Consider the following 13,898-nt stretch of genomic DNA (forward strand, 5'->3'; position numbering starts at 1 on the left):
TTCGTTTTGTCGCGGGTCGCGTTGGTTCGTTTGTTTTCTTTCGTGTGTTCTGAAGTGAAAAATTTCGTCATAAAAAAGTATCTTGCCAAAATTAAGTATTTTAGTTAAAAAACACTATTAGTTAATGACCTTGCTTGGAAAAGTATACAAAACCAGACAAACAAACAAAAGGCACCAGTAAAACGCCGGTAACCGATTTCCGGCAATCTCAAATTTGGCACTAGTGTAACAAGAAGGAGAAAGAGAGAAGCAGACCAAGCGAAGACAAAAAAAATCCCCAGGTTACTGATAAGCGACGTAAACATACAGTGATAAATGATGAATCAACAAATTTGGAGCAGATTATCTTAGAAAATCGGATTGTTTTATTGGCCAACTTGAAAACAAGGTAAGAATAATCGGATTACAAGTGCTACGATAGTGGCAAAACTATCAAATCCCTACGGAAATTCTTTTTTGTTTTAGAAACGACCTGCATAGTTACCTTTCAGCCAGCGGAATGTCGTCGTGGGAATTCTCCTGGACGGACGTGTGCCCGTCCGGGTTGCGCCCCTGGGTCAAGGACTACAACGATTTGGCGCCGTGCTTCCAGGAGATCTGCCTGCAGCTGCCGATGCTGGTGCTGTTCGCGGTACTGTCCTCGTACTACTACGGATCGCACTTCCGGTTGGTGTTCCGCAACGGGGTTCAGCGACGATCGATCCGGGTGCGTATTGCCGCTTCCATCGCGCTGGGACTGATTCCGGTTTTGAAGATATTCTATGTGCTGCGGGTGCACGGGAAGATCTATCCGATCGATGTGCTGCTGTCGTGCGTGCAGTTTGTGGCCTGGACGGTTCACGTCGGGTTCCTGACCAGTTCGCTGAAGTGCGGTTCGTTGAGCCATCGGGGACCACTGGCGATCATTGTGCTGTGGACGTCGCTGCTGGCACTGACCGGGATCTGGGTCCACACCAATATCAATTCGGATTACTGGCTGTGGTATGTGGCCGATTTGGTAATCTTCATAAGCTACGGATCGACGCTGATTGCGCCGGGGAATGCCCATTATATAAGACCACAGAGAACGGCGGACGAAGAACGGCAAGCGCTTCTGTCGCACACCTACACCCGGTTCCTGGAGGACATTGACGAATCGGCTTTGGGTCCGATCCAAGACGATGCCAATTTCTTCTCCAAAATTGTTTTCTACTGGGTGCGACCGCTTATTGCCAAAGGAGTGGCCGGGAAGCTGCGTAAGAACGATGACCTTTTCGATCTGCCGGACTGCCTCAACATGAACCAAGTAGTGGAGAAGCTCCAGCATCAGCTCGATGCCGTTGGGTCCCTTTTCAAGGCACTGCACCGAAGCTTCGGGTGGGAATTCTACCTGATTGGGTTACTGCGGTTGTTGGCCGATCTGTCCGGATTTGCCGGACCGGTACTGCTCGGTGGGCTTCTTCGTAGCGAAAACTTCAACGGAAATGGAACCGAGTCACAAATGGGTGAGTAGCGAATATAACAACGATATTATTACCAATCTACTGTAACATGTTTTTTTTCCGCAGTGAAAGATTGTGACAATTGCAATGCCATCGATTTCCGCCCCTACTACTACGCACTGGGACTGCTCCTAACAACTCTGGTCAGTTGCTTCGCTGGTGTGCACTTCAACTGGCGAATGACCCTGGTGAGCACCAAAATGCGTATGAGTCTGGTGACTGCCATATATCGGAAGTCGCTCGTGGCCAAGGGCCTCCAAAGTGCCCGACCGGAAATACTGAATCTCATGTCAACGGACACGGATCGGATCGTGAACTCCTGCATCAGCTTCCACTCGTTTTGGAGCATTCCGTTCCAGTTGTTCACTACGTTGTACCTTCTGTACACCCAACTTGGGCTGGCGTTCCTCGCTGGAGTGACCTTCGCCGTAATCCTGATCCCGATCAACCGGAAAATAGCGATGAAAATCGGTCAACTCTCGCAAGGTCTGATGACGGCCAAGGACGGCCGTATAGCCATCACGACGGAAACCATCTCCGGCGCGAAGCACATCAAGATGAACGCCTGGGAGGACGTTTTCATCGGGAAGATCGAACAGGTTCGGCGCGAAGAGGTTGGCTATCTGTCCCGGCGGAAGTACCTGGACGCGTTGTGTGTCTACTTCTGGGCCACCACTCCGGTGCTGATGTGCGTGCTGACTTTCGGGACTTCGGTCCTGCTGGGGAGCACTCTTACGGCGGCAACGACCTACACCAGCGTGGCGTTGCTGAACATGCTGATTGGGCCGTTGAACGCATTTCCCTGGGTGCTGAACGGGCTCGCCGAGGCGTGGGTGTCGCTGAAGAGAGTACAGGAGCTGATCGATGTGAGTAGTTCAGATAATTATATATGTTTAACCCTTGATGGATGTGGACAGCATTTTTGCACACTTTTTCGTTATATCTTTTGAACCAGTGCGTCAATATTGATATCAAATCCTGAAAGCATGAGCTTCTGCTTTGATATGGGTTTTCGGAAATTTCCTCATTGTAGAATTATTTGGAAATTTACCTGTAGATGTACTGTACACCTCATAACATCCTAGCTCATAACAAAGCACATACATTCTAACTCCCCCCACAAATAACAGACGCTCATGCTGGTATACGAAATGTGTGTAAACCCTTTCAACCGTCATTTCAATAAGGAAACCTAACTGGCAACCATTTAGAGATGGCGCAACGATCGCATGCGTAGCACTTGGGAGCAAATAACAAACTCAAATTATCCCTGACAGATAGAAATGACTGCAGCAATTCGTTGTATAGCTGAAAGCAGTGAGCAACATATTTAGTTTTCACCGTTTTTACACAGGTTTTTAGTTAAATTTTGTTCTGTTATCTGTGCCCCATAGTTTGTTTGGTAGTTGCTATACAAAGCATATAAGAAATGTGTTGGCACGAAGTGAGCCTTTCATTATGTTGGTTATTAATTAGCCATTAGTTGTTCAAACCCGTAACTGAGTACACGTTCATTTCACTGTGCTGAGAGGTTATTGGCCCAGCCTTAACAACCGTTACTCGGAAAAGTCAACACAAGCGATTTTTTTCCCGTGAACTCGGAAGTTTTACCAATCATCAGTCGTGAAGGTGGAGAGGTTCCAGAGGAGTTCCGGCGAATAACGGACCAAGGATCAATTCGAGCAGCGTATGTATCTTTGCCGATTGGAGAAAGGCTTCGCGGAAGAGAGAATTGTTCGTGGTCGTTCGCTATGAAAATGGTGCTGATAAGAGAAGGAAACTGGAGTGCCGTGGATGTAGCCGAAGGTGCAGCCGTCAATCAAAAAGTTTCGTTGTGAGCCCTTGCCACAATATGTCTTAGTATTGATCCAATCGACTATAGCTTGATTCAAGAAGCTAAAACAGCACAGGAAGCCTGGATGTACCTCAAGAATGCATTCCAGGACAGCGGAATGAACCGCCGCATGAGTCTGCTACTTATGGGCCTTCCAGGGAACTACGAGCCCATGATAATGGGCTTGGGGGCTTGTGGTACGAAGATTACGGCGGATGCAGTGAAGTCGAAAATACTTCAAGACGTCAAGGTTACAAGTGATCCGAAGACATCTAGTTCCGATGGGACGTTTATCAGTCATCAGATGAAATCATCGAAGCAGAAGAAGGACAAATCGAACGTGCAGGGATTCAAGTGTAAGCGGCTCGGACATTTCGCGTCAGAATGCCAGCAAACGGCTGGCGGATCAGAAAAGAATCGACAGAATTTTTCCCGGCAGAAGTTCTCGAAGAATGCGGCATTCAGTGTTACAACGTCATCAACCAACAGCGAGCGAGTGGTATTCGATTTTGGAGCGACAACTCACCTGTGCCGTATCCTGCCTGTTTTAGGGAATCGTAGGAAGACGTCGCGAACTGTAAATGCTGCAAACAATGCCGAAGTCCCAGTAGTTGCCGTTGGAGATGTGAAGCTAGACGCATACGTTGAAGGTCTAATCACAGAACAGATGTGCATCTTCGAACAAATTTGAAGTTTCGAGGTGGAAGTTGTGAAATTTTCACTTAGAGAACTAGATTGGAACGCATTTCCATGGGAAAATAAAAAAAAAACATCAAAGCGTGCTACGCCTTCTCCCTATACTCGCTGTAGGAAAAAGCTTGATTTCCACCACCAGGTTCGCTAGTGTTGAGCTATCAACCGAGCAGTGCTTTTCGTGACGAAGATTCACCCCCGTGGTCTAATGCTGTCTGTGTTCCAGAGCTTTCGATAAATCTACTGTCCATAAGTCAAATTTGTAAGAAACGAAGGGCCATCGAGTTATCTTTACGAGCGATGCATGTGAAATCTACAATGTTCAATCCCGAGAGATGTTTGCTATAAGATTCCAGAAACATAGAAGCATGGCGTTGTTGCGGACCATGACAACGGGCGCTGATTTTGTAATGACGAGGACTATACCATGTGTGCCGTGCATCGAAGGCAAGCACCAGAGGCTACTGTTGTATGCAAGTTCGGTATTAAGATTTCGGTAAATAGGAGAATACCGGTTTCGAAGACAAGAGGTAAATTGAAGAGAGATGGTTGCACGAAAAGAGATAGATTGAGAGAAGTTAGAACTGTAATGAGAATCAGGAGAAATAAATATGATCAGAAAGTGTGTGAGATCGAACGGATCATGTTGTGCTTTTACTCTACCCATTCTTTAGAAAACCCAAAGTACAAATTTATCAGCTACTATTCAAACCCAAGGGACCAAGGTAAACGGAAGTGTTGGAGCTAATACATTCTGATTTGTGCGGTCCAATGGAGACAAGTTCTATCGGTGGCAGCAAATATTTCTTAACATTTATCGATGACAGCAGCAGAAAAACGTTCAAGGATTTCAAAGTATATGTCGAAACACAGACTAGTAAGAAGATCAAGCGGTTCAGAAGCGATAATGGTACAGAGAAATACAAGCGTATAGCTTCAGAAGTGCCTAAAATGTGCATATGTATAGAAGAGAAAGAGAGAAATTATATAGAAAGATACAAAGCAGGAGGAAAGGAATTGAACCCAGAACCTACTGCATACAAATCCGAAACGGTAGTCACTAGACCACCAGGCCCGTGTAATACTTTTTTGTAAATTTCTAGGAAATTTTAATTTTCAGATTTATTTCTAATTAGAAAAATCTCTAGCATCACAGTTCAAAAAGGCCTTCTGTTTTTTTTTGTAAACAAACATGCTTCTTTCGCCATGAGTTTATCATGGTCCTGCTTGGCCGTCATCGTTGACTTAAGGGTTCACAACCAGGCCTGCTTGCGGTCCTTCAAGGTAAAGGGATACCATATTTGGCACACATGAAAAGAGTACATTTAAGAATTCTGATAATAGCGTACAAAAGAGTACGGTAATCCAAGGTATTTTTTTTTCTCAAGCGCTTATTGGTAATGCAATTAAAAGTTGCATTTTTGGCAATCACAAGAATTACTTTAAAAAAAATTAAAGTAAATTTCAGAAGCCGTGTACTTTTGAAGTTCTTTGATACATATTAGGAAATCTTCAAACAATGACACCTAAAGGTAGGCAATTTCTTGGGGAAGAAAATACTACTCTTAATAAATCGATTTGTTAAGAATCATTTTAATACAAATTTTGTCTATTTATGATATTGCGGGCTAATAATCAGTTACAGCGGTTTCTAAACGGCAGCCAATTAAACGCCCCATATCTAAATCTATATATAAAAATGAGTTTCAAGTCCCTTTGAGGCAACAAAACTTAAGAACGGCTAAACCGATCAGAATGACTCTTGCATGGTTTGATTCGTGTTCATGGTGGCTGTGTTTATAAGTAAAAAAAGTTGCAAAAATAAACTAAAAAAGTAAGAAAATTGATAAAGTACAGATTTTTTGTGAGCTGGGAAGAAAATCAACACGATCGCTATGAAACCAATCTAGAGTGCGGTGCTTGAAAAAGCTCAAAAGCTGTCAAACCATCACAAGATTGGCAAGACAGAGTTTGCCGGGACAGCTAGTAAATTATAAAATTTCCATAAATAATTAAAAAAATGCCAATAAATAAATAGGGATGGAAGCAATAATAAACTATAAAAAATCCATAAACAAATCAAAAAGTGCATAAATAAATCAAAATTTCCTATAAATAATTGATTTTCGAGCAATAAAAAATGTCAGAAATTCCACAAATAAATCAACAATTGCAATAAAAAACCACATTTTTTCCAACAAAAAAAATCGAACACACTACATCATAGAACTATGATAGAAAGAACGAAACTATGTGTGCAATTTAACAGACAATTGCTTGCTGTCCGAACTCGCTAACGCTCGTCGGACTTAAAAAAGGGATAACATCTCTGTTCGCATTCTACCGGGCAAATTCTTGGATCTGTGGATTGCCTAGAATCGAATCGACGCCAGTGAAGAGAATTGTCGGACAAAAGAAACACAAAACAAGCAACAAAGGAGGCGCGGCGATTACTCTTTATCCCAACAGGTAGCAGATAATGACATAATCCCGAACTTTTTTGTTGGGGACAAAACAGAAGCTGAATTTGTTGCGCACTTTTCAACTCGTGAATAATCGATTATTTTTGACCCAAAATCGAAACTGTTCGATGGTTAGTATTCAACAGCGTTGCTGTGTTTACCTACTCGAAGTTTCTTCTCGAAAATCGCAATGCAAGGCTCAAAAATCACTAAACTCGTGGTGTACGATCTTTGTCCTATTCTGTTCAAGTTGGGACAATCCTATGTCGCATTGGGTGGATTGTCGCAACAAATACAGGTTGCGACATTGTCATTATTGTTGCGCGACGGATGAATTTGGATTCACTGATCGACGCAGTTACGGCGCATCGGATTTCGGAAACTTCGGCGGCCTTCTGCCGCCTCAGTTCCTTATCCCTCTATGCGGCTTCGCCGCATAGCTTAGCCGGTATTTTTAGCTAGAATTGCATAGAAATTCATTGCTCGTTGTTTTGTATTTATTGCTAAATTTTCAATTGTTTTTTTTTATGTTTTTCAATTGGGAATTTTTATATTTATTATGGAAAAATCGGATTTATTTATGGGAAATTTAAACTTTTTTTGGTGGAAAAAATGTAGTTATTTATTGCAATTATTGAATTATTCGTGGAAATTCCGACATTTCTTATTGCTCAAAAATCAATTATTTATGGGAAATTTTGATTTATTTATGTACTTTTTGATTTGTTTATGGAAATTATGTAGTTTATTATTGCTCCCACTCCTACTTATTTATTGGCAATTTCCGATTTTGTTATGGAAAATGACCAATTTTTTATGAGTCGTTTATATTTTAGCCGTTTCTAAACTCACTTTTTTAAATTGAAAAATCATCCTGCTTTTTAGAGAGCTGATTGCTGACTAAACTTTTCAAAAGGCCCGATCTGAAAAACAAACGCCTCTTTATTTATTCTCTCATCCGTTTATTAAATAAAGACGACAAAATAAAGTTTTTAATCATATTTGAAACACACATTATATTTGAAACAAGTTGTGAAACGAGGGGTGCTTAAGCACTATAAATTGCATCTCACCGAAGGACTTATGATTTATTATTATATTATCAGAAAATTATATGCATGTAAAAAAGAGTACAATTGGGGCTATTTTACAAAAAAGAATAGTACGCCTATTTTTTGTCTGAAAAAGAGTACATGTACTCTTAAAAGAGTACGTCTGGTAACCTAGGTCCTTGCCGATGTTCGACTTCGAGAGCGCAAAGCACATAACATAAGTGGAACTCTGGCTCAAAAAGTTGATCCCGACTAGAAAAATATATCAAGATTATATCATATTCTGTTATGATGGTATAATAAATATTTTTCGATATATTATTATGTTATAAAATAGATGCAGGATGATGTTAAAATAACTAAAATTAAAACAAAAACTACACTGGTCTTATCAAGATAATAACCTATTTTGTTATAATCAGATCTCAATTATAACAAAATGTGATATAAATTTTAGCTTTAGGCTTACTAGTTTCTATCAAAATGTGATACAATATTGTAGCATTATTTTCCAAATGTCGAACAAACAAAACTAAAGTATATTACAATGAGTTATCATACAGCATTTATAACATTATGTGATATAATTGAGTTATAATATTTGAATAACGCCAAGGATGTCGAACATAATTATATCACAATGAGTTATAAATATCACGATTTGTTTTCATTATGTTATATTTTTGTTAGAATTTTCTAGTCGGGATGCCTTTTCCTACATCGTACGCTGGTATACAGTAGAAATCCTCTACATAGAGATGAGCGGAAGTTACAAATGTTGAATCGGCAACGCTGTTTGTTTTGTTTACAATCGCTGCCAACACTTGCCACAAAGCTAGATGTTCAAACTTTGTGCGTGACTTTGCTGTGATTCAGCTTGTTTTATTTACGTGGTCAAACTTTTTTCTCCAAAAATTTTGGAAAAATAGCAGCGCAATCGAAGAAATCTGAAATGCATTGCAAAGTGTTGCGCACATAATAGCGGCAGAGGTGAAGAAAGCAGCAGCAATGGAAGTTTTTTAAGATGAGCAACGACAAAAGTTTCGTCTCGAACATAAGCTCTAGAAAGTAGAATTAATAAAATATTATCTTTTTACTAAATTTACATATGCCGTCAATTTCTCGGTAATAAAAATAAATAATTATAATTTATTTATAAGTTTCGATTGCAATACCGTTCAAACGACGCCTTCCTACAAACAATAAACATGTTCATTTGGCTCACACTTTGACAGTTCAGTCTGCACGATTGGCTTACAATGGCCGCCTCCGCACATCTCTATAATGTAGGATTACTAGTATACAGGACATCGAAATGTCAAACGCATTATAACATTATTGCCATATCATTTTTCAGCATGTATACCATTTTTCAATGATGTGGAGTAAAACAAAAACCTCATAGATCTAGACTGGCAGCACGTAGGATATAAATTGTGATGAAACTTTGTAAACTCCAGCTAAAAATACGTTTTTTTAGCCTTCAATATGAAGGGAGATCGATATGTAAAACGTGCATGTGTTATTTCAATGATTTCAATGAATTTATGACACAACGAGTAAGTGGATTTCCAGCAGCTAGTTTTGCGCATGTCTCAGATGCCAATCTTCGTTCCTGTATTCTTTTCCGAAACTGGAATACTGGTTGGATCAGATGTTTTTGTTTACCAAAATAAATGACAGTTCGATGCCTTTTATAAAAGATATAACAGTTTCGCATGCTGGAGAAAGGATACAACTTTTTCCTTCGTTCTGACTACACTGAGCCAACTATCCCGATCACAGTTATATGTCAGTCCTATATTACTGCACTATTGGTATATCATATGAATCTAATCTTAGGTGGAAAATGGGAAGTGAGAGTTATATGCGACGCATGTGGTATGACTCTCAGATCGCCATCATATTGTTATATGTCTTGCATTTTGCTTTTATCATGTGGGCTGGGTGCGCCAATGTATGTGCATGTCCAATAAAATCCTTTACATTTTGAAAAAAAGTTTCCTTGGGCTGGAGCGGGAATCGAACTTACAACGCCCAAATGACCGATGCCGCTAGCCGCACGACTACGAAGCTCACTTACTGGAATTGCGAAATTCTGCAAAACGTATTCCACTTCATCAGCCAAAGTTATATGCACAGCTAATGTATCGATCGTGTTATGTGCATATAATTCCGATATGCGCAGTTGTCATTGAGTTTTATTAGAAGGCTTTTCAATCGGAACTGTTTATGATATGATACGTATGGTCCACTGCACGAATTTATGCTGGCCTGCTTACTCTCACACGAAATTTGACGTTTGAGCGGTGCCGACACCTCTCAAATGTCAAATTTCGTGTGAGAGTAAGCAGGCCAGTATAAATTCGTGCAGTGGCCCATAACGATTCATTTGAAGTGAACGTGTCAGACTAGGGGTACAATGTATGTGTAGTGTCTGATAAAATAGGCTCTTAGATTTATTTCAGTGTGCGCAAAGGCAATAATGAAGTCAAGCTGCTGCACAGCCAGCTTCATGACAAAAAGCTCAGCCCTGTTCTTATTGATAGCTATCATCAACAACGTTTCATCCATAACTATAGTTATACGCCACGGCAAAATACTTGGTACAAGCATGCAGCAGACCGTGTCGAATAGTACCTGTAAACCATCTTTGTCAATTTACGGAAGGTTTGGCTCTCGAGCGAAAGTTTCATTTCAATAAAACTGAACGATTAACAACAAATAAATTGATTCTGAATTCAAAATGGTTCAGTTTTTGCATATAAAGTAATCGTTCTTGGGCCAAGTCACACGTGCATAGCATTATTCCTCTCAGAATCTAATGTTATTCCTAGCTCCACTATATGGCTGATGAATTTCATAAAGATGCGGTATAACAAGAAATTTTAAAACTACATTATGAGAAATCATTAGCAAGCTCAGATGAATTCATTAATTAACATTAGGTTTCTTAAGATTTCATTAGAATCAAAAGTGAACATTTTGAATTTCAAAACGTGAGCTAATGAATTATTTTAAATTCTTAATCACTTAACCTAATTTACAGCTCTTTTGTTCACCACTATATAGGGCATTACGTGAGCGATTCCAATTGGAAGCTGCACTTCCACTTTTGTACAGCGCCTAAATGTATTCTATTATTCTACTATATTGAACTGGTTTGCTTTTAGCGCTACTTTCACTATCTACCCTATCATGATAGAATCACAAACAGGCGTCTCACTCTACTCACCCCCCATCGTCCACGATTTTAACGATCGATTCAAATAATCGTAGTACGCAAATTAGGCACCGGCGGCGCTCGCATCGTTTGCTCCTGGTTTGACATTTACACACTACCGTCACCTAGGACCATGTTTGTGACATACAGTGTTTTAGCATTGGACGATAATGCATTCGTGACTATGATTTTGATCGTAATTTATTTCAAGTGCTACGTCTGTTTGTATGTGGTAGAATGATGAGCACGAGGATGTTGATGTGTGGCTGCTAGCTGGTTGTTTCTTTTTCCACTCCAATTGAGGGTCGATTCGCCGATGTCCAAGTATTCGAGTCATGGGCTCAGAAGAGGGTCAGTGTCAGCTGCTCTCAGGGGGAAAAAGCAACTGAGGAAAGTGCCGGGGCTGGGATCGAACCCAACCATCTGCTTATGTGCTTATGAATCAAACGTGCGACCACTTACGTCACGGGCTCCGGCTAGTTAATGAATTCAAATGTGCTCGTTTATGATTCGATAATGTAGTTTTAAGAACACCGTCCACTGAAACTGTTCCGTTTCCACGTGTTTCGTAATGAGTACCTACACTGAAATAAATTTTGTTGTGGAAACTACCGATTCCATAGTAAAATTACTAACCGTACCTATGATTCTCAACCGACAACAATTTCCAGTTAATTCTACTAAAACATTGTCAACTTAACTAGCAGTGCAGTTAACATTACTAAAAATAATCTTAATTTAACAAATGAGCATTGTATTTTTAACTACACTGTGTTGTAAAATGCGTGTCCAGGAAAAATTAACAATGTTTTGTTGTTGAGACAACTACGCTTTTAGTTGAATTTACTACAATGCATTGTAATTTCAAGCATATTTCAGTTACCTTAACAGATTTTGTTGTCGGTTGAGAATCATGTCGGTACAGGGAATGACCAAAGCAGAGATTCCGACCGCAGGGAACTTTCGAACGCGTAGGAAATACGGAAATCGGTTTACTCTTTACGAAACGTGTTTTATTCACGGCGTATACAAAAGGGTTTTGGTCAAACGTAAACAAGTCAATGTATTACAATGGTAGGTATAATATTTTTTGCAATTTCTCATCGTAATAGGCTGTTTTACCTCACGCAAATCTGACAGGAAAAGGCCTACTTTCCCACACTAAATAAGCAGTGCTGTAATGGTTCATTACAGCACTGATTTGCGTTGCGTAATGAATCATTACAGCACTGTTTTCAGTTTTGATCAACTTCTTGATGCTTTCTGGACGCAGGATTAAAAAAATGTGACAACTGCACAGTATAACCTGCTATGATCAGACTTTCTTAGACATGGCTATGGACATCAGTGTGCAGTTTGATGTAAAAGTTTTGTTAAAAACTATCCTCAAGTGGTAATTTATGAAATTGCAAAAAATGTTGTACGCATCTCGGTACAGAAATCGATTTTTACAGCACTCGTCGCGTACTTATCCAACTCGGCAAGCCTCGTTGGATAAGTGACAACTCGTGCTGTAAAAATCTTCATTCTGCACCTAGACCTGTGCGCCGCCGCGCCACGCCGCCGCCGCCGACACTTTTTGTCCCATGCCGACGCCGACCGAGGTATCGGCGGCGCGCCATACGCCGCTGTTTCTCACGCCGCCGATTTTAATTTTTCGCGCCGGTGATCACTGCACGAACAAAATTAAGTTTACAGAGTTTGATTACAATAACTGATTTCTCGACTCTTAGAACACACATTCACATCTCTCCAGATGTTTCTTCTTCCAGAAGGATTCAGTGATGCCTCCAGGAGATCTTCCTAAGATTCTTCCAGAAAATTCTTCAGGAATGCCTCCAGGATATTTTTTTTTTCAGAAGATCCCTCAGGAAGATCTCGACAGGAGTGACTTCAGAAATTCATTCAGAGAATTCAAGGGCGCCTCCTAGAGATACATCAGAGATGCATCCAGAAGAATCCTTCAGGGATTCTCATAGGAGGTCCTTCGGAGATTAGTCTGAGAGCTCCTTCATGGATTCTTCCAGAAGTTCCTTCAGGAATTTCTATAGGAGTTTCTTTGGGAAATAGTCCAGGAGTTTTCTCAGAGATTCTTCCAGGAAATCTTTGAGAAATTCCTGGAATTTGTTCAAGTTCCCTCCTAAAATTTCTTCGAATATTCCTCTTGGAATTACCACGGGATGCCTGAAGATTTTTTTCAGAGATTTTTTCAGGAGTTCTTCCAAGGATTGCTCTACAAGTTACTTCGTTGATCTCTCAGGGATCTCCCTAATAGCTCCAGGAGGATTCAGGGATGCCTTCAGGTGTTTATTAGATTTTACGTCAGAAGTTCCCTAAGCTATTTCAACGGGATATCGTTCATGTATCCTTCCATAAGTCCCTTTAAAGATCCTTTTAGGAGGTTTCATAAATGCCACCTGGAGATCCATCAAGTATCCCATGAGAAGTTTCTTCAGAAATTCCTGCTGGAGTTCTTTAGAAATTAGTCTTGCAAAGATTCCTTCTGAAGTACCTTTAGAAATTTCAACAGGAGTTCTTTCCAGGATGGAATTCCTAGATTCTTCCACAAGTTTCAGGGCTTCTTGCAGACGTTTCTTCAGAGATTCCTCCTAAATTTCTTCCGGGATTCCTACAGAATTTCCTTCAGAAAATCTTATACGAAGATCCAAGGATACCTCCAGGGGAATTCAGGGAATACCCTAGAAGTTTATTCAAGGATTCCCATATAAGAGTTCCTTCCAAGATTCCTTCAGGATATCCTTAGGGGATTGCTCGAGAAGTTCCCTTAGGAATTCTTTCAAGGATCGCTCCTGGGGTTCTTTCAGATTGTAGGTTGAAATTGAGATTTTTCCAGGAGACTCACGGATGTCTCCAGTAGTTACATCAGAGATTTCCAGAAGATTGTTCAGGAATTCCTACAGAAGTTGCTTCAGGGAATCTTGTAGGAGTTCCTTCAATAATTCCCTTAGCATATCTCCAGGATATTCTTGAGGGATATTCTATGGAGTTTCCACAAGAATTCCTCAAGGATTACCTTCTGGAACTATTAAAGGAATTCTTTAGAGAATACCTCCTGTAAATCCTTTCCCCTATCCGGAAAGATCCGTTGAAAATCCTTCGAGATTTCCGCCTGAAAATCCTTTGGGTATTCCT

At 40.5% G+C, this 13,898-nt stretch overlaps 1 protein-coding gene across 1 annotated transcript in view; it reads left to right on the forward strand.

Annotated features, from left to right (window-relative positions):
- Positions 1–211: 211 nt before the first annotated feature.
- LOC115266773 (ATP-binding cassette sub-family C member 10) overlaps positions 212–13,898 on the forward strand; it is a 59,529-nt gene continuing 45,842 nt past the window's right edge. Inside the window, exons 1-3 of the mRNA XM_029873343.2 lie at positions 212–388; positions 466–1,484; positions 1,548–2,347. Coding sequence (XP_029729203.2) covers positions 500–1,484; positions 1,548–2,347 — 1,785 coding nt within the window. The 5' untranslated portion in view covers positions 212–388; positions 466–499. The remainder of the gene's footprint in view (positions 389–465; positions 1,485–1,547; positions 2,348–13,898) is intronic.

The sequence above is a fragment of the Aedes albopictus genome, chromosome 2 (assembly GCF_035046485.1).
Source record: "Aedes albopictus strain Foshan chromosome 2, AalbF5, whole genome shotgun sequence".
NCBI lineage: Eukaryota > Metazoa > Arthropoda > Insecta > Diptera > Culicidae > Aedes > Aedes albopictus.